The following is a 23,015-nucleotide window of genomic DNA, read 5'->3' as shown; positions in this document are numbered from 1 at the left end:
GCACAGATATTCCAAAAAGAGACTGGTTGACTGCTTGACTGTTTTTAGCCTTTGGGATGAATTCAGTGTGTCCTGCAAAATTACAGACCTAAAGAAAGACTGACCTCCTCTGCGTATTTTGCTTCTCCTTTCCCCTTCAGATTTCTTTTGTTGCAACCTTATGTGGTTCCTCTCACTTGCTACTTACAAGATCACACATTTGGTTAAGGCCTGGCTTAAACCAAGTGCACTTCCTAGACTCACATTGTATGTCAACACTCCAGCATTTCCTTGTAAGCCAACCACCTAGTGGTCGCCAGTAAACAGAGACAGAGAGAAGGACAGACTAGAAAAATGGCAAGGTGCAGACTGGCTAAGTCAAGGGACTTGGAGGCAGCAAAGAATCCTTATAAAGTTCTGTAAAGATCCTTCTATTGGTCTTGGCTTGCGTTTTGAGAAAGGGCTTCAAATAAGAGAACTTGTCTTTGGCTTGTTGCTATGCTCTACCCTTCAGCTAATGTGACAATTAAACAGGTCCAAAAGAGATCTAGCGTTGTGGGGACAGAACCTTCAGGCTTAATTTGGAGCAAACACAGCAGTTACAGCAGCACTCCTCTGGCGGGTACAGAGCATTGCCGCCGCTGCTGAATATTTAAAAGCCAGGCATGTTTCCAACCCCAAGGTCTGTCCCCCAATTGATAAGTCTCTTTTTATTAAATGAACTTTAATTACTTAATAATTAGACCTTGCATAGGAGAAGATGTGGATCCTGATAGCGTGCCAGCGAGGCTAGAGGGCAATTCAGAAGAATGTGGCATTTTCAGATTAGAATTTAAAGGAAGGAATGGGCTCATTCTGGGTGTGTGTGGGCGGAGGACAGGCCTCCCGTGAGGCAGCGTGTCTTGGCATAAACCCCGACTGTGAAATGCTTTATTTTCACTTTTGCTTTAAAATCCAAAGTAGTTTAGAATTGAATGAAGAAGGGCGCCTGCCGAAGCTATTACAACTTTCCGACTGTCTGGCTCTGATGGGAAGACTTCTGTACATGTATGGTAGCTTGTGTGAATGGGTAGAAAACTAGGGAGAGACTATTGTTCTCCTGACTTTAATTCTGAGAACCCAGCACTGTTGATGTCCCTACAGATTTAGCAGCTTTCCTCTCATTGCCATGGTGATATTTTTTAAAGATTTTCTTTTAGCATCACAAAGAAAAACCTCAAATAAAAAAATGTTTGCTGCTTTTGCTATTAACATTTCCACTGCCCCATGAGGACATTTCAGATGTGCCTGGCATCTGAGGAAATACGTCCTAGCCTCTAGGAGACTGCTGGCTGCAGTCTTTGCCTAGGCTGCCCCATCTGGGATGGGGACTAGCACAGAAACCTCCCCCTCCACCCCCGGCCCCCCGCAGTTATCTGAAAGGAGGATGAGAGAATCCTGGCTTAGATACAAATTTTGCAGCTGTGTTAGGATAACCTCTTTCTATCTTGTTTATACAGGCTATTTTCAAATGAAAGGGTATATTTCATATGTGTATATCCTATATGTGGGCAGACCAATATATGCATTTCCCCCTCAGCTAGCTGTCACTTTTTAAAAACATGTTTACTTTATTTGAGAAAGAGAGAGAGAGATAGCACCAAGTCCTCAGCACTGCAAACAACCTCCAAGAGTTTGTGCCACTTTCTGAATGTAGCTTTTTTTTTTTTCTTTTCTTTTCTTTTGATTTTTTTAGGTAGGGTCTCACTCTAGCCCAGGCTTACCTGGAATTCACTATGTATTCTCAGGGTGGCCTCAAATTCATGGTGATCTTCCTACCTCTGCCTCTTGAGTACTGGGATTAAAGGCATGCACCACCATGCCCTGGTCTGAATCTGGTTTTTCTTAGGTACTGGGGAATCAAACCTGGGCTGTCAAACTTTGCAACCCAGCACCTTTAATCACTGAGCCATCTCACCAGGCCTGTCATTCTAATTAAACCACTATTTTCCCTTGTAACCTTGTATCCCTCTCTAAATCTCTCTATTTTTCCCAGACTTCATAATGTTCAAATTTACCTAGGCTGTTAACAATAATATATTCCACAAATGTTGCTTGATAACCCAATTGTGCTCTTCACAGTACAGAATAAAACACTTCTGAGTTCCCTGTGGAACTTGGATGTTAGCCTGAAGATGGTTGTAAAGTAAACGCCATTGTTAATGGTGACTGAAGTAAGAGGTAGAAAGGAGACCTGTATGGACAAATGTTTATACCTGGGCTTGGGAGGAAGTAAGGATTCTGCTGCCACATCAGCATTCCTACCTCTGAGATACTCAAGTGCTGTTACTGAATAGCTAAAAAGAATAAACCCTTCATGCTTCCTGCATTCACAATAAATGTTTTAATAAAGACTTAGGGTTATGGATATTTGACAGGATTTGGGCAACATATAACAACACATGAAAATAGACACTTGGGGGATATTTATGGTTTTAAAGTACTATAATAACAGAAGTACCCTTTGTAGAAAACGCAGTCACTGGGCAGACCCATTTCTCCATGGCAATTTCATAATGGCTGTACATTTCTTGCTAACAGCACTGACTGCTTATTAGGCAACATTAATTAGGGTTGTTGACATTAATATCAATGATGCTAACATGAAGGTACTTTAGTATACATAAATTACTTATAAGGTAGGAATTCGGAGTGCCTGTGTTTATCATTTCTAGGACAAAGGGAAAAAATAGAGCTTCCATATGTGTCTGACTTTCCCATATATTAAACAAAATGTAATCAAGTCTTGTAGCTTCTTAGTAATAGATAATAATCGTTGTAACACATGGGAGTACAGTTTGCATCAACTGTCTATGTCTGGTATAGGGCACTTTCCACAACTTCAGGTGTTCCTACACGAAAGGTGCTACGGTATCCTGAGCCCTGCTCATTGTGATACTACCTTAACTACATTTTGTTCTTGGAGAAAACTTTTTCTCAAGTCTAATGACAGGAGCCCTCCAGAAACATCCAAAACAGACTCTGTGCTATTTTTAGTAATGCAGCACTTCAGGCTGAAGTTTGCCTATAAAAATTCAATTGAGCATAGAATATGTATTTATTCCTCAGTGTCTTCAGGGAATTGGTTCTAGGACTACCCTCCCCCACCACATCTCATTGTAGATAACAAAAACCTGCAGATATTGAAATCCTTTACATAAAGTATTACTGTATTTGCACAGAACTAATCCATTATACATTTTAAATAATCACAAGATAACAGATAATATCAAAAACACTGTAAATATTGTGTGAATAGTTATATTGCTGAGAGGATCATGACAAGGAAATATCCAAATGTATTTGTCATGGATACATTACGTTGCTGCTACTGGATGAGTCCAGGAATTTTCACATAGGTGGAACAAGTGAAGTATTTTAAAAACTACATTAAATCTGATTTTAAATCATCATGAGTACACTCAATCTAAAATTTTGCTCCAAAGTTGGTACAAAACTAGTTTCATATATAAAATAGAGATAATAAAGCTTACATAACTGCAACGGGCTGAGGATATAGCTCAGTGGCAATTGACTCACTTAGCATGTCCCAATCTATAGGTTCAATTTGAATGCTGTTGTGAGAATTATATGAGGCTGTTTATAAAGATGCTTAGAATGGTGCACATATCAAAACAGAGACCTTGTCTAAAGCTATCCGACTCTTGCAGAGGAAAGAGGAAAGGAGCCTGGCACTCTGATTTCCTGCTGTGCTATTCACCATCCAAAGTTCCCAGGCTCCCAATGTGTGAACGTGATAAGTCCAAAACTCAAACCCAATTTTCAAAATGTGGATGTTTGCAAAGCATTTAGGGTTGCATAGAAACTCAGTAAATATTTATATTTTTTTCTACTTTTAGTAAATACTTGATATAACTTGTGGAAATAAAATACTGAAAACATAAAAGAAACTTACACCTTTTAAACTTTATATTATAGACTCAGCTCTGTCACGGTATCTGTAAATTATGAGTGACATAAAATTTAAAAAGTACATATTTTCAGCAAGACTAGAAAAAAAGTCAGCTTTTTTTTATTGTCTTATTTTGTTTCTACTACTTTAGGAGTGGCCGCAGTGTTGAGAGGCAGATGTAGGAATGCAGGGAAGTAGAATATTCCTTTGAGGAAGAAGTCCAAGGGAAAACAATAGCTAGGGCCTGTGAAAGTGCAGTAGAGCTTAGAACTGCTTGGAAATTTTGTGGAAATGACTAGAAAACACACTGAGTATGTAATAACTCCAAAATCCTTTTTCAAACGTTTTGGACATGAAAATGTCAGGAGAGGGAAAAAAACAAAACAAAACAAAACAAACAAACAAACAAAAAAAAAACAGGCACATCAGAGTTTCCTCAATGAAACTAAGTTGATAGAGGAACAGATATATTTGGCTGTTTTGAATGCATTTGAATGAGCAAACAGTAGAAGTAGGAAATTGTAGTGTTGCAATGGACCCCATGTCATGTGAAGAGTCTAAACAGGCTTGTTTTGATCAGGTAATTATTCTCTATGAGAATCTAATTAACATTATTATCTGTGTAAAACAGAAGAAATGTTTATATTACATAAGAATATCCAATGTCTTCTGAACACATTGTATTCCATTCTTATGAATTTAATGTTAATGCTCATACTCATGGCTTGAAAATATAATCTTAATTTGCTAACATATAACTTCTATTTTTAAGACCATGAGATGTGATATAAAATATAGTCTACTATTTAAAGCATTGATTCAAGCCACACAAAACCATATAAACTTATAATTTTTGTTGGCTTGTTTGTTTGTGTTGAGGTAGGGTATTACTCTATCTGTCCCAGGCTGACTTGGAATTCACTATGTAGTTTCAGGCTTGAATTCACAGTTATTCTCCTAATGGGGCTCCCAAGTGCTGGAATTAAAAGCATATGCCACCATGCCCAATATATATATTATATATATATATATATATATATATATATATATATATATATTCACATACATACATATATGTATGGTAAGAGTATTCTTTTCAGAACCAAAAATTCTACAGATTATAGTTTTTATAATTTTCTACAATGACAAATATTAACTATTTGACACTTCCATACATTACATCCTTAACTGTTATATAAGATTCAGTTCCCCCCCCAACCCCACCAGTACTGAGTATTAAACAAAGGTATTGCCACTGTCTTGCATAATTCTGACCAATATTTCTTAATATTTGAATTCACCATGAGTTTAGATACTGAATATCCATGTAGTGAATGTCTTTTCATGGTGAGATGAAAAACATCTCTTCACCTTAGATAGGGCGCTTATAGCAGACAAAGGAAATAAGAATATGAGTTAGGGTTTGCTGCTAGTAGTAGTAAGTCTTAAATAGCTGCATAACTGGAAAGCCCAGTCCAGCAAGAGAGTGAATAATAATAGCTGCATAAATGACTACTTGACTACTATGGCCAAGTAGAAGGCATCTCCACCAAAGAGTCTTTGTTTTTTTTTTTTTGTTTGTTTTGTTTTTGTTTTTTAATTTTTATATTCAGTGAATACAGTCAACTTGATACCATTGTTAACCTCTTACCTGTCCTCCCCCATCCACAGGGACCGTCCTTGTTGTGGTATATGGGTAATGCATTGTGGCATTAGCATTTAGTTTTGGGTAGGAGGAAATGACTCTGCGTGTCCTAACCCAATGTGTAGCTCTGACATTCTTTCTGCCCCCTCTTCTGCAAATTTCCCTGAGCCATGTTGGGTTCATACCAGGTCTGCTTCATGTTGATATCTTGGGTGCCTCTGTGTCTCTGGATATCTGGTTTGGTAGGGGTTGATTGCTCTTTGTATCTATCTGCTTCACCATTGTGCTGGTTCACAGTTCACCAAGTAAACAGCATTCTTTCACGTTTCCCCAATTATTCTTAGAGTCAGCTGGAGCCCTTTTGAGCTATGATGGGGTGGTTCTGTTCTTAGGATCTGCCTCTATATGCAAAAGAGAAGCAGATTCTCCAATGTTGAGTAAAGTTAGCACCAAGTAAATGTGATAACCACTGGTCTTTAGAGAGAGTTTAATGGAGAGCAGTTTCATTTTTGGATATGGTTCTGACTTGTTTCCTAGCTCCAGTTATGGGTTCCATTCCACTGAGCAGATCAGTTAATCAAATTAGGAGCAGTTGGTTTCCCAACATGGCGATGCTCTAGTATTTCACTTATATGAGCATCATGTCAGGTTGTTTGCTGCTAAGTGGGTTAGACCATGCATTGATTGGGCAGATACTGGTCATTATCCCCCAGTCACTCATGTATCACCTTCCAGCTCTAGAAGTGCTGTCTGGGGACTGACTCTTTTCCAGTTTTCAGCTCTGTCATTCCATGATACATACAAATGTATGTGTATGTGTATGGTGTCTTCAGCAGTAGGGTCTTACCACTAATCTATGGTGGGTCCTCAAGTGCTCTGACATAAATCTGTCTCCTTTTGGGAGACCTTGTAGGTCTCTGTGATCAAAAGCTCATTGTGGATGATTAACACCTGTTGGTACCAGGAGTTACAGGTCAGCACCCAAGAAGAGAAAGAAGAACAGGCAAAATGATATAACAGAGATAGAGAGATGAGAGAGAAGAGGGAGAGAGGGAGAGAAGCAGATATTGGAAGAGATAATAAACAGTATTTGTCATAACCTCTCCAGGGCCTTGTGAATCTGGTGTCCCCTCTAACCTCCTCATGAAGGTTTGGCCATTTGGTCTGTCTTTTAGGATGTAGAGTTTTATGTTACCATTGCATCTTGGGTCCAGTTTTGTGTCCCTCCCTCACTTCACATCCCCTCCCTCCCCACCTCCTCATCCTCCCTACTGTCCAGTGTCAGAGATGCTTGGTAAGTCTGTTGGCAACTTGGTTTGATTCAGGTTATGAGCTGTAGATGAGTGAGACTATGTGGCAAATATCTTTCTGTGATTGGGTGAGTTCACTGAGAAGAAGCTGTTCCAGGTTCAACCATTTTCTTCAAATTTCATTATGTCAGTTTTGATTACTGCTGTGTAGAATTCCATGGTGTAAATATACCACATCTCAGTTATCCATTTGTCTAATAACAGACATCTGGGTTGATTCCAGCTGCTGGCTATTATGAATTGACCAGTTATAAACATGGTTGAGCAAATCTCTCTTAGCTGAGGTAAAGAACTTTTAGGGCACATACCCAGTAAGATAATAACCTGGCCTATTGGTAACTCTATAGGCATTTTTGTTAGGAGTCTCTATATTGCTTTCCAAAGTGGTTGTACCATCCTACATTCCCACCAACAATGGACGAGGGTTCCTATTTCTCCACATCCTTGCCAGCATTTATTTTCATTGGATATTTTGATGTTTGTTATCCTTACTTGGGTAAGGTTTAATCTCATAGTAGTTTTAATTTGCATTTCCCTGATGATTAGGGATGATGAGCATTTCCTTAGGTGTGTGTTTGCCATTTGTGTTTCTTGTTCTGTGAACTGCCTTTCCAGTTCCTTGCTGCATTTTGTGAGTGGGTTGTATGATATTTTATTGTTTAAGTTTTTGAGTTCTTTGTAGATTCTAAAGATTAGGCCTTTGTCAGTTGGATATGCAGCAAATATTTTCTCCCATTCTGTGGGCAATCTATTGGCTTTGCTTATTGTATATTTGCTGTGAAGAAACTTCAGTTTCATGTGATCCCATTGGTTGAATGATTGTTTAAAATCCTGTGCTACTGGGGTTTTGTTCAGGAAGTCTGTTTCCATTCCTATATAATGGAAAGTTCCTCCTATATTTTCTTCCAGTAGTAGCTGAGTTTCTGTTGCTATATTGAGGTCTTTGACCTATTTGGACTTTATTGGTGTGCACGGCAAGATTTATTGGTGTGCGTGGTGTGGATCAAGTTTCAATATCTTGCATATGGTTATCCAGTTTGTCCAGCACCATTGGTTGAAGATGCTGTCTTTTGTCCAGCCTATATTGTTAGGCCCTTTGTTAAATATCAAGTGGCTGTAGTTGCTTGACCCAAAGTCTGTGTCCTCAAATCTATTCCATTGTTCTATACTCCTGTTATTATGCCAGTGCCATGCTGTTTTTATTACTATGGTTTTGTAATACAGCTTTAGATCGGGTATGGTGATGCATCCAAAGGTGTTTCTTTTGCTGAGGATATGCTTGGATATCCAAGGCCTTCTGGTTTTCTATATGAATTTTGAGATCATTTTTTCTATCTCTGTGAAGAACAATGTTGGGATTTTGATGGGAATTGCATTAAATCTGTAGATTGCCTTTGGAAGGATTGCCATTTTTCACAATGCTAATTCTGCCTATCGAGGAGCAAGGGAGTTCTTTTAGTTTGCATAGGTCCTCCTCACTTTATTTTTTGAGTGTTTTTATGTTTTCATTGTATAGATCTTTCATTCCCTTTTTTTAATGTTATTCCAAGGTATTTTAGTTTTTTGTTGTTGTTGTTGCTATTGAAAATGGGATAATATCACTTTTTCTTTCCCTGTATCATTGTCATTTGCATATAGAAAGGCTACTGATTTTTGTGCATTGATTTTGTATCCTGCTACTTTCCTGAAGGAGTTTATCACCTTTAAGATTTTTGGAATGGAGGCTCTTGGGTCTCTTACATATAGAATCATGTCATCTGCAGATAGCACTAACTTGACTTCTTCATTTCCAAATTGTATCCCCTTTATTTCTTTCTTCTATGTTATTGCTTGAGCTAGGACTTCTAGTACAATATTAAAGAGCAGAGGTGAGAGTGAATAACCCTGTCGTCTTGTTCCTAATCTCAATGATAGTTCCTTCAGTTTCTCTCCATGAAGCCCATTTGGGCTTTAGAAGCTTTGTATATTGCCTTTATTGTGTTAAGATATACAACTACCATGCTGATTCTCTCCAATGTTTTGAACATTTAGTGATGTATTTTTTCAAAGGCCTTTTCTGCATATATTGAAATAATCACGTTGTTTTTGTGTTTAACCTTGTTATATGGTATATTACATTGACAGAATTCCATATATTGAATCATCCCTGCATTACTGGTATGAATCCCACTTGATCAAGGTGGATAATGCTACTGATGTTTTGTTGGATTCGGTTTGTGAAGATTTTGTTCAGGATCTTTGCATCCAAGTTCATCTGAGAAATAGGCCTGTAGTTTTCTTTTCTTGTGGTATCTCTTCCTGGTTTTGTTATTAAGGTGATATTGGCTTCATAGAATGAGTTGGGGAGCATTCCCTGATTTTCTATTGTGTGGCACAGGTTGAGAAAGATTGGTTTCAGTTCTTCCATGAAGGTTTGATAGAATTTAGCTGAGAAGCCATTTGGTCCTTGACTCTTCTTTTTGGGGAGGTTTTTTATTATCACATTTTCTATTTTTGTGGATGTAATAGGTTTGTTTAGGAGATAAACTTATCTATTACCTCTATATTTTCCAATGTTGTGGAGTAGAGGTTTTTTGAAGTAAGACCTGATGATTTTCCCAATTTCACTGATGTCTGTTTTGATCTCTCCTTTTTCATTTCTAATTTGGCCAGGGGTTTGTCAATCTTGTTTATTTTTTCAAAGAACCAACTTTTTGTTTTATCAGTCTTCTTGTTTTCTTAGTTTGCAACTCATTAATTTCTGCCCTGAGCTCAATTATTTCTTTCCATCTGGAGCTTTTGGGGTTGGAATTTTTTTTTTGCTTTTCAGTGCCTTTTGGTGGATGGTTAGGTTATTGATTTGGGATTTCTCTGTCTTTCTTATGAAGGCATTTAGTGCTATGAATTTTCCCCTGAGGATCACCTTCATTGTGTCCCATAAGTTTTGTTATGATGTGTTATCATTGCCATTCATTTCTGGAAAATTTCTCTATTTCAGTTTTAATTTTGTCCACTAACCATTTATTGTTTAAAAGTTTGATGTTAAGTTTTCAGGATTCAATGGGTTTTTTGGTGGGGTTTTTGTCATTAATTTCTAGCAATATAGCATTGTGATTTTATATCATGCAGGGGATTATGTCATTCCTCCTAAATCTATGGAGGTAGTCTTTGTGACCCAATATATGATCTATTTTAGAGAGGGTTCTGTGTGCTGCTGAGAAGAATGTGTAGTCTGTGGATTTGTGATGAAATGTTCTATACATGTCCATTAGGTCTAAATGTTCTATGGTTTTGTTGAGCTCTCTCCCTTCCCTGTTGAGTTTCTATTTGGATGATATATCTATTGCTGATAATACTCTATTGAAGTCCCCAATTATGATGGTGTTGGTGGTTAATTTCTGTTTTATTGTCAAGTAGGTTTTGTTTTATGAATTGTGGTCCACCTGTGTTTGGTGCATAAAGATTGATGATCATAATAACCTCTTGCTGAATTCTTCCCTTCATCAGTAGGAAGTGGCCTTACTTGTCTTTTTTATTATTTTGGAAGTTTATTTTATCTGATATTAGTATGTCTACACCTGCTTGTTTCTTATTCCTATTTGCTTGGATTATCATTTTCCACCCTTTCACCCTGAGGAGATATCTGTCTTTAGTGGTGAGGTTAGTTTCTTGGAGACAACAGATTGAGGGGTCTAATTTTCTGATCCACCCTGTTAGCTAGTGTCTCTTGATGGGTAAATTAAGGCCATTGGTATTTAGGGTACTGACTGTGAAGTTTGATTTGATCCCTGCCATGTTGTTGTCGTATATGTGGTTTGGTGTTTTCATGGACTTTGAAGCTTTTTGTGCCTTCTGTGAGTTACTTTATTGTGATCTGCTTCTCATAGGTACTTGAGGCTGATTATGTGATTCTCCTGTGTGGAAAATTTCTTGAACTACTCTCTGTTGGTTTGGTTTTGAGTTCATATATTTGTAAAGTTGAGTTTTGTCATGGAAGGTTTTTTTTTGTTTTTTTTTTTTCACAATATATTATGAGGGATACTTTTGCTGGGTAGAGTAGTTTGCATTGGGAGCCATAGGTTCTTAGAGTTTGCAGTGTTCCATTCCAGGTATTACTTTCAAGGTTTCCATTGAGAAGTCTGATGTGATTCTGATGGTGTTGCCTTTAAATATGATGTGTTGTTTTTCCATAGTTGCTTTTAGGAGTTTCTCTTTGATGTCAATATTTAGAGTCTTAATGATAATATGTCTTGGAGAGTTTCTCCTTTGGTCCACCCTGTTTGGAGTTCTGTCAGCTTCTTGTATCTTGATGAACCTTTCTTTTGAGAGAGTGGGAAAGTTTTATTCAATGATTTTATTGAATAAGTTCTCCATGCCTTTGGTTTGAATCTCTTCCCTTTCTGGTATTCCCATGATCTGAATGTTCCCACATCTCCCTCATGCTCTGTTCACAGAAATTTTTGAACTTACTGAAACTTCTGCACTCTTGAACTGTTTCTTCTGTTTTTCATTTCAGATCTGAGTTTCTACTCTCCACATGACTAACTCAATTCTTAAGAGCCTCTAAGGAGTTTTGGGCTTGTTCAATTATGTTTGCATTTTCTACTACTTTTCTATGTATGGTTTCCATCCCTCTATCAAGTTCCCTTTTCACATCATTTTCTAATTTTCTTGATTCTTCTTGGAATTCCTTCTTATATTTCTTTATGTCTTCACTTTGCATAGCCAGCTGATTTTTTAGGTCCTCTTTTTTTTTTTTTTTTTTTTTAACTTTCCTTTATATCCCTTAACTGTGTTTGGACCCCTTCTATTTTCTTAAATATTAGGTCTAGTCTAGTGATGGCAGTGCCCATGACATTATCAGTCCCTTGTTGCTTCTGTGCAAGTTCTACCAATAGCTTGGTCATGGTCGCATTGCTCATAACTTCATTTTGTATTTGTGGTCATATTGTCTCTTCTATGTTTTGTTTAGAGACTTCCATGGTAGGACTGGGAAATCTTATTGGATTTACTTGCATTTGATTTTTTATGTTATTTCTTTTGTGGTCTGCCTGTCAGTGTTGGAGTAGGGAGAATGGAACTGTGGTCACCATGGATGGTGAAAATGGTGCAGCTTTGCAGGGATCAGCCGTAGAGCCCAGAGGTGGGTTGTGCGGAGTCTGGACAGAGCAGCAAGGGCCAAGACTCGCTTGGGGTGAGATAGGGCGGGGGGAGCAGAGGAGGTCTGAGTTCTCAGGTAGTGGTATTTGAGCAGATTGGAGCAGAGCAGGTCAGAAATTCTAGGGGCCAAGGGTGGAGCTGAGTGAAGGGGAGGAGCTGAGGGGGTTGGATCTGAAGTCACAAGGTTGGTGGCAGGGCCAAGAAGAGCAAGTCATGCATTTGTTTGAAATTTGATGGCTGGTATAAACCTTAGAACCCTATTCATTGTAAACCATATTCTTTTTAGTTTTAAGTTGAATAGTATATTCAACTGTCTTTAATTATTTATATAAGTTGATACTGAAGTTAATCAGTAGTAGATTAATGCACTTCATCCTTTTTTTTTTTCTTGATTAGATTCAAACTACACAAAATCTTATAACATGGACTTTGAGTCATGAGCTAGGTTCAAATTCAACTGATTCCTTTCACTTTTCCACTCTGTGTAAATTCACCTCAGATGTAAATCAGGTTCTCTGATACTAAAATCAGAATAGTGCATGTGTCTAGTTCCCTCTATTGAAAATAGAACAATATCTTTCACCCTATATAAATATTAATTCAAATGAGATCAAAGAAATTAAGGTAAATCATAAATGTTGAAATTTATAGTGAAAAACACAGAGAATATACTTTAAAATATAGGCATAGGCAAAAAGTTTGTAAATTGGAGTCTAGCAGCACAGGGAATAATCCCAAAAATTAACAAATAGGACAACATGAAATTACAAAGTTTCAGTATAGGAAAAAGAATCTGCAATAATGGGAGAAATAAATACTTTTTCCAACTATACTTCAGATAGGGTGCTCATATCTATAATTTATAAAGTACTCCAAAAACTGAATACTAAAATAGACAAAGAAACAAACAAATAAGTCAACAAAACAACCATTCACCAAATTGGCTGATGGTATGAACAGATGTCTCACAAAAGAAGAAATCCAAATGGCCAGTAAGTATTTTTTTAGTGTTCAACATTTCCAGCTATCAGAGAAATATTCTGACATGTATGTATGTATGTATGCATATATATATGTAACTTTGAGATATCATAGATAACATATCACCCCAGTCAGAATAGCTACAAGTAAATAAAAAAATCTGAAAACAAGCACTGGCAATGGAAGAACCCTTAATTCAGTACTACTGGAGGTGCAAACTAGTATATTATAGCTGTCATGGAAATCCATGGCGGTTGCTATACCACTCCTGAGTATGTAACATAAGTACTCTACACCCTATTACAAGAAACTTCCCCATGTTCATTGCTGCTCTTTACATACTGGCTATGAAATGGAGCCTTCTAAGATGCCCCTTAATAGGTGGCTAAACATTAAAATGTACTACATATACATAATGGAATTTTACTTTGCAGTAAAGAAAGACAAAATTATGAATTTTGAAAGAAAAAATAGATGGGTTATAAAGAATTATATTAAGCAGGGTGACTCAAACTAAAAGAAGTAGCCACAAACCTCATGTTCTTTCTCATAAACAGGTCCTAGCTCGCATTATATCTATAACTTACTTACCTATAATCTATGTGTCTATATATCTATCATCTATCTGTTTCTTTCTGTATTTCTCTATCTGTCTTTGAGTTTATGTGTACAAAAGTGCAAAACTAGGTAAAACCTGAAAGACAGAATGGTGACTGAGAACATGCAGTAAGAGATGCCAAGGAGCATTGTGAGGGACCACACAAAGGAAATATGAAACATGTACACTGAAGCAGAAATGATGACAAGGGGGAGAGGGAATAGAGCAATGTGGGAGTGGAATAAGATAAAATCAATTATACTTGAAAAATGCTAAAAACTAAATTTTAATGGTAAGTGAGCTGGATTTAATGGCTCCTGCCTGTATACTCGGTGCTTAGGAGGTGGGGGGCCAAGAATTGCCATGAGTTTGAGAAAAGTCTAGGCTATAGAGAATATAAGAAGAAGGAGAAGAAATACTGAGAAAGAAAGGGAGAGAGGCAGCCAAGTTTTTGTGCAGGGAGCTAGTTTTCAAGTCTAATTATTTTTATAGTATTATGAAAACTTCTCATGTAGAGAAGGTTTGTAAATTGAAGTAATATGAAAAACCTGATAGAAATAAACACTTAAATAATTCTCCACGAAACAAACAACCTGAAGGAATTGTAAAAGGTATAAACTAATTTATTTTGAGGCAGATTGTCCTTCTAACCCTGGCTGATTTGGAACTCACTCAGTAGCCCTTGGCTGGTTTGATCTCATGGTGATCCTCCTACCTTAGCCTCCTGAGTGTTGGGACTAAAGGTATGCACCACTGGGCCCAGCCCTAATATTCTTTATTAATGACTCATTGCTTTTGTTCCCTGGGCTATGAATTTTCTGCTCATTTCCACAGAAATGTGAGATTATCATATAAGTAGTTGGTAAGCAATAGGCTAATTATGAATTGGTTCAATATTATGCTTATTTTAACTCACTTGGAATCTTATCCATTTTGAAGATGTGGGATCTATGGTTAAATTGAAATACATTTCTTAGATCATGAGACTTGAGAATTGGAATGTTGGATGAATTTGTCATAAAACCTGCACTGGTGGTTAGGAAGATGGCTCAGTGGATAAAGTGTACGCTACCCCAGTGTGAGGGCCTGAGTTGAGATCCCTAGCACCCATGTAGATGCTGCATGGAGATGGTGGTCTGCTTTTAATCCCAGCACTTGGAAGGCAGGAAAGGTAATCCCTGAGGTAAACTAGCTAGCTAGACTGGCTGACTTGGTGAGCACTGAGTTCACCTGAGAGACCTTGCCTCAGTAGATAAAATGGAGAGTTATTGAGAAAATCACTGAATGTCAACCTCTGGCATGCACATGCACCCATACACACATGGACATGTAAACACGAATGCACATAACCTGCCCTGGCAATTGCTTGCAGACTGTCACTGCTAGACTTGCCCACTTTTAAAATTCATAAACCATAGCTTTTCTTTCCCCCTTTGTTATTCTTTAGATACAGACCAAAACCCTAAGCATGCTTGCCCTGACACTATGGCCTTTCTCATTGTTCTCTCAGTCAGTTTCCTTTGCTTTATTCACAAGAAAAGTCTGATTTCAATATGAAAAGACAACCAATACATACTCCAATTGGATGATCCAGAAAACCCTCACTGATTACTTTAAGAAATATTTGTGGAGGAAGCACCACGATCTCAAAGAGCTGTGGTCATTGTCCTTCTCTGTATGGAGAACTTAAAATAGGAGCTGCAGCCTGCCAGTTTGGAAACATAAATGCAGTGGAGATAGTAGATCCTAGAGCAGTAAGTCATATGGAGGTACTGCAGTGCTAAATCCACTTGTGTGCTCAATGTAATTGATAGCAGATAAAAGCAATGATCAGATTGGTCTGACTTCCCATACCTATAGGGCTGATCTGTATGAGCAGAACAATTCCAGGGTAGTGAATGTAAGGTTTCCTTTTTCCTTTAGTCACAGAGAATGGTCCTTCAACCGATTTTTTTTTTTTTTTTTTGGCTTTCAACCATTTCTAAAATGAGCCAGTTAATAGGTCTTGAACCCTTCAATAGTGGGAGGAAGGACCCTGATACACTGCTAAAAGTGACTTAATCTTTCTCCCATGCTTCCCTGAAGGGAGCTACAGCCTTTTACAAGAGCAACTGCATTGGGGAAAGGAAATAAACTGACTTTTCAGAGCCTACTGATCTCTTACTCTGAGTTGGCATGATTTTAAAGCATTTCTTCCCTAAGTATTGTATTGTTTTGTTTGAGTAATTTTAATTAACTGTCTTTGACTTTCAGCATTTTTATTATGCTACATCAGTTTGTGAATGTCTTTGGCTTAACTTTGTGATTTATTGAAATTCTTAGATACTAATTTTTTTTCAATAAATTGTGGTCTTTTCAGGCAAAAAAAAGAAAAATTCCATAGTTATACCTAAAACTATGCTAATCAGAACATACAATAAATAATGAGTTGCATCTTATCATCTTTATATATAGAATAAACTTCAATTGATAAAATAATATTTTAATCAATATAAAGTTTTCTGCATGGTCTTGTGTTAGTTAATCATCCTTCAAAACTACTATTGCATCATCTTCTTGGGATTGCATCTTCATGATAGCAGATAGGTTTATGCAACTGGGCACAATGATGGTAGCTTTCAACAGCTTCTATCTATTCCATATTATAGTGACTTTTTTTGAAGTGGGATCTTAATCTAACCCAGACTAACATGGATATCATTCTGTTGTCCCAGGCTCGTTTCCAATCTCACAGTGATCTTCCTACCTCTACCTCCCAAGTGCTAGAATTAAAGGCAAATGCCACCATATCCAGGACAAATTTTGTTATCAGGGTTTTGGGTTTCTTGTACCAAGACTCTAATCTTTGAAAGAGAGGAGATTTTCTACCTTCACCAAGGACATGTGACTTCATGAACGTGTTTCTTCTTGTCTCTCATTAACTTGTGTTTGACTCTGGCCATTTACTTTTGTGCTTCTGCATCCAGCTTAATTTTGGTCAGCTTATGAAGAAAATTAGTTTACAAAGTATTAATAGACCCAAGATCAATCTATCAATAGTTAAAATGAAGCACAATAGAAGGCTAGTGAGATTGCTCAATCGTTAAAGTGTTTGCCTGCAAAGCCTAGCCACCTGGTTTCTAATCTTCAGTATCCATGTAAAGCTACAATCTCAAAGCAGTGCATTCATCTTGAGTTTGTCTGCAGCAGTTAGAGGGCCTGGTGCACCCATTCTCTGTGTTTTCAAATAAAAACTAAAAAAAAAAAAAGTGCAGTACAATAGAATTTGATATTGATTAAACATTGATTAAAAATATTAAAACTTTTGATAAAATTTCATCTTGGACCTAGAAACTTTGATTTAAGTAAAATAAAACTATAATTATCTTTGCAACATCAAATATGATTACTAGACCCTGATATGAACCCCGAGTTGATGAATTAATGAAATTGTATGGTGTAATGTCTATACAATGAAAGCTACCCTAAGAAATTCAAAGGAAACTGAAATTATCAGAGTGCAACTGTGATGCATAGAAAAGAAAGCAAATACATAAAATTATTAGGTTCAACTACATCTAGAATATACATTTTCAATGTTTATTAATAATGACAAAAATCATAGAGATCACTTAATAACTCATGATTTTCATGAACAAAAGTTCAGGATCACACATATCCTCTTTCTCAAGATTTCAATAAGTCAATATCAAAATACCTCCTGCCCTCTCCTACACATCATCTTGCTAGAGGCTTCTCACCACCACATTGACATTCTGTGATGGAAGCTTCTTTACCTTCCTTTGTTTTCCTAATGCTCATTAAATGCACGATTTTCATATATAATTTCAGGGACATTAAAGTGGCCACATGTACTAGCTATCATTCCACTTTGTAGCCCAAGAAATAAAACAGGTTACCAAAAGATTCTTACATATACACTAAGCTCTTCTAATTCCAACTTTAGAATGTTTATTTTTTTCTATATGTTACAAGTATACCTGGAAAAACGTATAATAATTTACTTTAAGCAGCCAAAATACAGAAGACTGTTCATAGAGTGGTCAGTTTATATCACTTATCTGTCTTGAAATTCTCCTAGGTTATGCATACAGCCAGTACTTCGTGAATTCCCATGACTTCACAGACCTTAGGCCAACACTGGGCCAGTAAGAACAACATCAGGACTCAGAACAAAGTCCTGCTTGTAGGCTTATCACATGAGAAGGATGTGAACATGAGTGGAGAATTTTACATCTCTGTGTCCAACTTCACCATCTTTGAAGATAGAGTTATTGTACCTGATAGTTTAATTTTACATGACTGTCTAATTAACCAATAACTATACAAACTTCCAGAGAAAAATAGCAACATCTTTGTCATTAATTTAGCACATAACTTAGGTATAATGTCAGACATGTCATGTGAAGAGTGTTCAAGAAAATAATTTGTAACATGGAATTTTTCATAAAGAATGAGAAGTTTAAATGTTTTATTGGTTATTATTGTACCCTATCTGAAAGACATGTCTTTCCTTGTTTATTATTTCCCCTAGGACCTCTGAGATTCCTTTCCCAGACAGAATCTATCACAGCCTTCATGGGTGATACAGTGCTACTCAAGTGTGAAGTCATTGGGGAGCCCATGCCAACCATATACTGGCAGAAAAATCAACAAGACCTCACTCCAGTCCCAGGAGACTCACGTGTGGTGGTCTTGCCCTCTGGTGCATTGCAGATCAGCCGACTTCAACCGGGGGATATTGGCATCTACAGATGTTCAGCACGGAATCCAGCCAGCTCCAGGATAGGAAATGAAGCAGAAGTCAGAATTTTATCAGGTATTTGGATACGCTTTATTTATTTATGTTTTTGAAGTAGGGTCTCCCTCGAGCCCAAGGTGACCTGAAATTCACTATGTAGTCTCAGGGTGACCTTGAACTCATATCAATCCTTCTACCTCAGCCTCCTGAGTGCTGGGAATAAATATGTGCACCATCACGCCCAGATCGATAATCATTTTATCTCCACAGTGGTATTGTCTAGAATATATCAGACAACAGTTTTCCTCTAACATGTATTTTGTAGTGTTTACAATATTGTAAATTGCTTGCTGAGATTTATTGTAGATTATTTCTCCTTTTTGTGCTAACACAGTAAGTGAAGGTATAACACTAGGTGGTCTTATGTTTTTCTGTCTTGTTAAAATTTTTATACAAACAGCTTTGTCTGTACTCATTTGTTCTCTTATTTATTCAGACACTCATTCCATTGATAGGCTATGCTTTGTGAGAAGCCTCTTGTTAAGTATTTCTGAGTCTAATTTTTTTCTTCTGGCAGGAGTCTAAATGATAGTTCTAATCCTCATTTCAAAAAATGAAATGAGGATTAGTGAGGGTAAGAAAAAAACATAAACTAATATTGAACAAATATTTACTCATCTATATGCACACTCATTTCTGCAAAGCATCATATGTAAGGATCAACTTCTAGATGAATAGAGACATACATATAATCACAGTGAAGTAGGATTAATCTTATGATAGAGAAGTTGTTATCCCTATCTTTTATTCTCCTTTCTCTTCTCTGTCAAATCTGTAAAATTCTGGTCATCTAATTTCTTCTCCTAAGTGGTCAGAAATTGGACTGGGTGCTTTTTAATATCTTTTCTAATGACTGATACTATCACATATTTACGCAACCTATACTTTCCAATTTTCAATCACTTACGAGGCTTACTTACTTTCGTGAATCACAGACAAGCATACACTGGAGTAGCTTGGATGAACTACCTTTAAACTCGTGCTGGCTCCCATCTACGTGCCTTGATTACACGTGGCTCTCACAATTAGTTCAGCAATGCAGACTGTAAGTCATTCGAAAGCAAACTAGCAACTTAATTAAAGTTTCCCAGTACTTTAAATAAGGAAATTTTTCCATGTTCCAGCCTCCACTTGTTACAGAGTTTTTGTCTTCAAAGTGTTAATAACTATTACAGAGCTGATATATTCTACTTCACAGAGACAGGGGAAAGTGTAGCATTTATTCCCAACACATACATGATTTATTTAGACTTCCATTACATACATAACATTTAAATATTTATAGTCATATGTCTTAAACAATGCATCTGTTAAATCAATCAGATTTGAATCCAAGATAAGCCACATTTAGAAAATTGGCAAGATATGTTTGATTACCTCAATATGACAGAGATGTCTGTTTTTCAGTGGCATTAAGGAATCAAGCTGGATTAATTAAATATTAAATTTGAAGTGGAAAAAAAATTGAAGCACACAGAGATGTAATCATTAAATTTCCATTTACCTTTATTGGCTCATGTTGTAAAACACATTTGAATTGTAATCCATGAGGACTTATTTAAAGCCTGGCTGTTAGTTTATTAAAAACAAGAAGATGCTGGTTTACTTTGGAGGTGTATAAGTATTTCATATCAGAATGACAACTGAAATTAAAAACGAATATAATTAATGACAACTTGTATTTAAGTTATCATCGACTCAGTTATAATTTAAAAAGTTATGAAAGCTGAGAGATTTCTTGGTTAATAAAGCACTTATCATGGAAGTGTGACTATTTGAGTCTGCATATCAAGAGTCCTCACTAGTCCACAAACATCTGTAAGCCTAGCAATGCAAGAAGGGAGGTAGAGAGAGGAGATTCCCCCAGAAGTTTGCAGGCTAGCTAGGCTGGTGAATAGGTGATATTGCCTTAAACCAGATAGAAAGTGTGGTCTGGTATCCAAGGTTGCCATCTGGCCTCCACGTGCATGTCCTGGCACACATGTATCTGCACATACACATACATCAGTAAAACAGGAATCATGAGAATAACTAATATATGCACAATGTTTTCATATACGACCAAGCCTGTCTTGTATGCATAAGATACCTGTAAGGGATGGTTTGTTTGAACTCTTTATCCTCAAGTTTTCATCTGAGCTTAGAGTCAAAATACATGCAAGACTGAATGAGAGGATGAATCATTACTCTTAGCTTCTCTTAGCTGCTAATTATGCTTCTGTCATCTTGTTAGTGGTTAATCTTTTTTGAATCACTTTCCACTTTCTGTAGGCATCACTTTGAAACATTTTACATGCAGATTGCCCATTCTCTATACACACTCTTGCTAAATTGGGCAAAGATACCTGTCATATGATTTATCGACATGACTTAGCGCTAAAAGTGATATCAGAAGCCAAGATGGTAGCTACTACCTGCAATCTCAGCACTTGGCAAGCTGAGGCAGGGGAATCACTAGACGTCTGGGCTTCAGTGAAACTCTCTTAAAAAATAAAATAAAAAGTAATATTAGAATCATTAAAACTGAAAACATATTTTCTCCTCATGGTCGCTTAAGCACTATGTTAAATGATTTATTTCTTGCTTTCATTTGAAACATTACTGCTAATATGAACTTTTACAACTTTTTCCCCTGCTTGCTATTACCACAGTTAATTGAAAAGTGTTTAGATTATTTTTTATCTGTTTATTTATTGTAATACTTGAGGTGGAACCTAGGGCGAATGTATCCTCAGCAAACTCTTCACTGCTGACTTATGTCCCAGTCATCATATGTGCATACATATTGTTTTCAAGCAAACTCTTACTAAATTTTCCAGGGTGCCTTTTACTTCCTTAGCAACTCAGACAGCCCTGGAACTTGAGTTCTACTGTATCAAGCTCCCACATACAGGGAGTTTGAGTCTGGGCCACCAGACCCAGCTTCAATTTTGATATGTGTGCTTACAGGGGATAGTGCACTTATAAGTAACTTAATTTTAGGTGCCTGTTTAACTTTGTGGGAAACATCTCAGATCGCTGATACTGCCAAGTAACTAGGCTCTATTAAATTTAGATTTTAATAATCAAATAGTATCATTTTACATACTATATTCAACAAAGTTGTGGCTTACTCTAACATACTTGCCATCTTGCTAGGAAGAAGAGTTGGAAGACTTTCTCCTGTATCAGCATAGAGTCCTTTGGAAACAATAAATAAAGCAATAGTCGATGCTGTGAAGAAAGCAAGCCAAAATATTCTTGCTCTACTGGGGAAGATATGCCCCTTATCTTGACCATCAAGGCAGAGGCAACAAAGGGAAATTTGCATGAGAGAAGAGTATCAGGAACAACACAGAGAGAGGAAAGAGAAAGGGTTTACAGGGAAGTTGCACATTGTATTACATGGTATTTCAAAGTGTAGGGAATCATTGGAGAGAGGCCAAACTGGAAGAAGGGAAGATAAATGGTGAAGGAAAGAAGTTAGGAAATTGCTACATTAATCCTGGCAAAAACTGACCAAGAGCTGCTACTCTGGTGGTATCAGAAGGGATTCAGACATAGGAATGACTGGGATGTTAAGGGTGGGTCTTATATAAAATGTGGCTTCTAGGGGTTAGTGTGGAATCAGAATAGAGTGAGGAAGACATCTCACTGTTTTTCTCTGAGACATATCACTGCAGCTAGGAGTGGAAGAGGGCAATTAATATAAAATAAATTATATATTTTAAAAGAAATATTTTATAACAATACTTTTTTTCAGATGAAAGCATATTATTTCAAAAGCAGGAGAATTAGTAACTAATTTAACTTGTGGATTAATGATTTATGATTAATTGAATTTTTGCTTATGACTAATGATACATTTTATTAGTATAAATGAGTAGTTACAGTTATAGTGCATATCATGAAATATCAGTGAAAAAGCTATGAGTTGAGATGCTTTACACATATCATCCTATTTGATGGGGAGTATGTGATGGATTGAAGCAGCCATTGTGGTTGTCAAAATCACTTTATTCACAGTTCATAAAATCTGAGAGGTAGCAGCAGACGGAATTGCAGAATGTCTGCTTTGGGCACTAGGTTACTAAAATAAGTGGCCCATGTATGGGAATTCATATTTCACTTTTGTGAATGGCCTGATTGAATTGCTCATTTGGCAATTCAATCTATTGTTCATTCATTCATTTAACTACAATTAGATGACCCTGGTCCCATATAGACCAAAGTGAAATGCCTGTATAATTAGAGGTACTGGCTTTTAATGGATTAAATTAGACTAAAATATATTTGAATGATTTTTTTTCTCTGTAATATTTATTTATTATTTATTTAGTTGTTGATTTTTCAAGGAAGGATCTATTTCTAGCCCAGGATGACCTAGAATTCATTATGTAGTCTCAGGGTGGCCTTAAACTCATGGCACTACTCTTACCTCTGCACCCAAGTGCTGGGAGTAAAGGTGTACACCACCATGCCTGGCTTATAATATTTATTTTTAATTGAAAGAAAATTTGGAACATCCTCTGTTTATCTTATTTAAAAGTAGAATTTTCAGGGCTGGAGAGATGGCTTAAAGGGCAAGACATTTGCCTGTGAAGCCTAAGGACCCAGGTTTGAATCCGCAG

The 23,015-nt window shown here is 36.9% G+C and overlaps 1 protein-coding gene across 3 annotated transcripts in view; it reads left to right on the top strand.

Moving 5' to 3' along the window:
* The window catches only part of Dcc (DCC netrin 1 receptor), a 1,292,030-nt gene that overhangs the window by 547,862 nt on the left and 721,153 nt on the right, over nt 1-23,015 (top strand). For all 3 annotated transcript variants that reach the window (XM_045143229.1, XM_004667488.2, XM_045143230.1), the window contains exon 3: nt 18,139-18,423. In XM_045143229.1, the coding sequence (XP_044999164.1) occupies nt 18,139-18,423 (285 nt within the window). The remainder of the gene's footprint in view (nt 1-18,138; nt 18,424-23,015) is intronic.

Source organism: Jaculus jaculus, chromosome 2 (genome assembly GCF_020740685.1).
Source record: "Jaculus jaculus isolate mJacJac1 chromosome 2, mJacJac1.mat.Y.cur, whole genome shotgun sequence".
NCBI lineage: Eukaryota > Metazoa > Chordata > Mammalia > Rodentia > Dipodidae > Jaculus > Jaculus jaculus.
The sequence above is the reverse complement of the archived record's forward strand: the minus strand, read 5'-3'. Positions and strand labels throughout refer to the sequence as shown.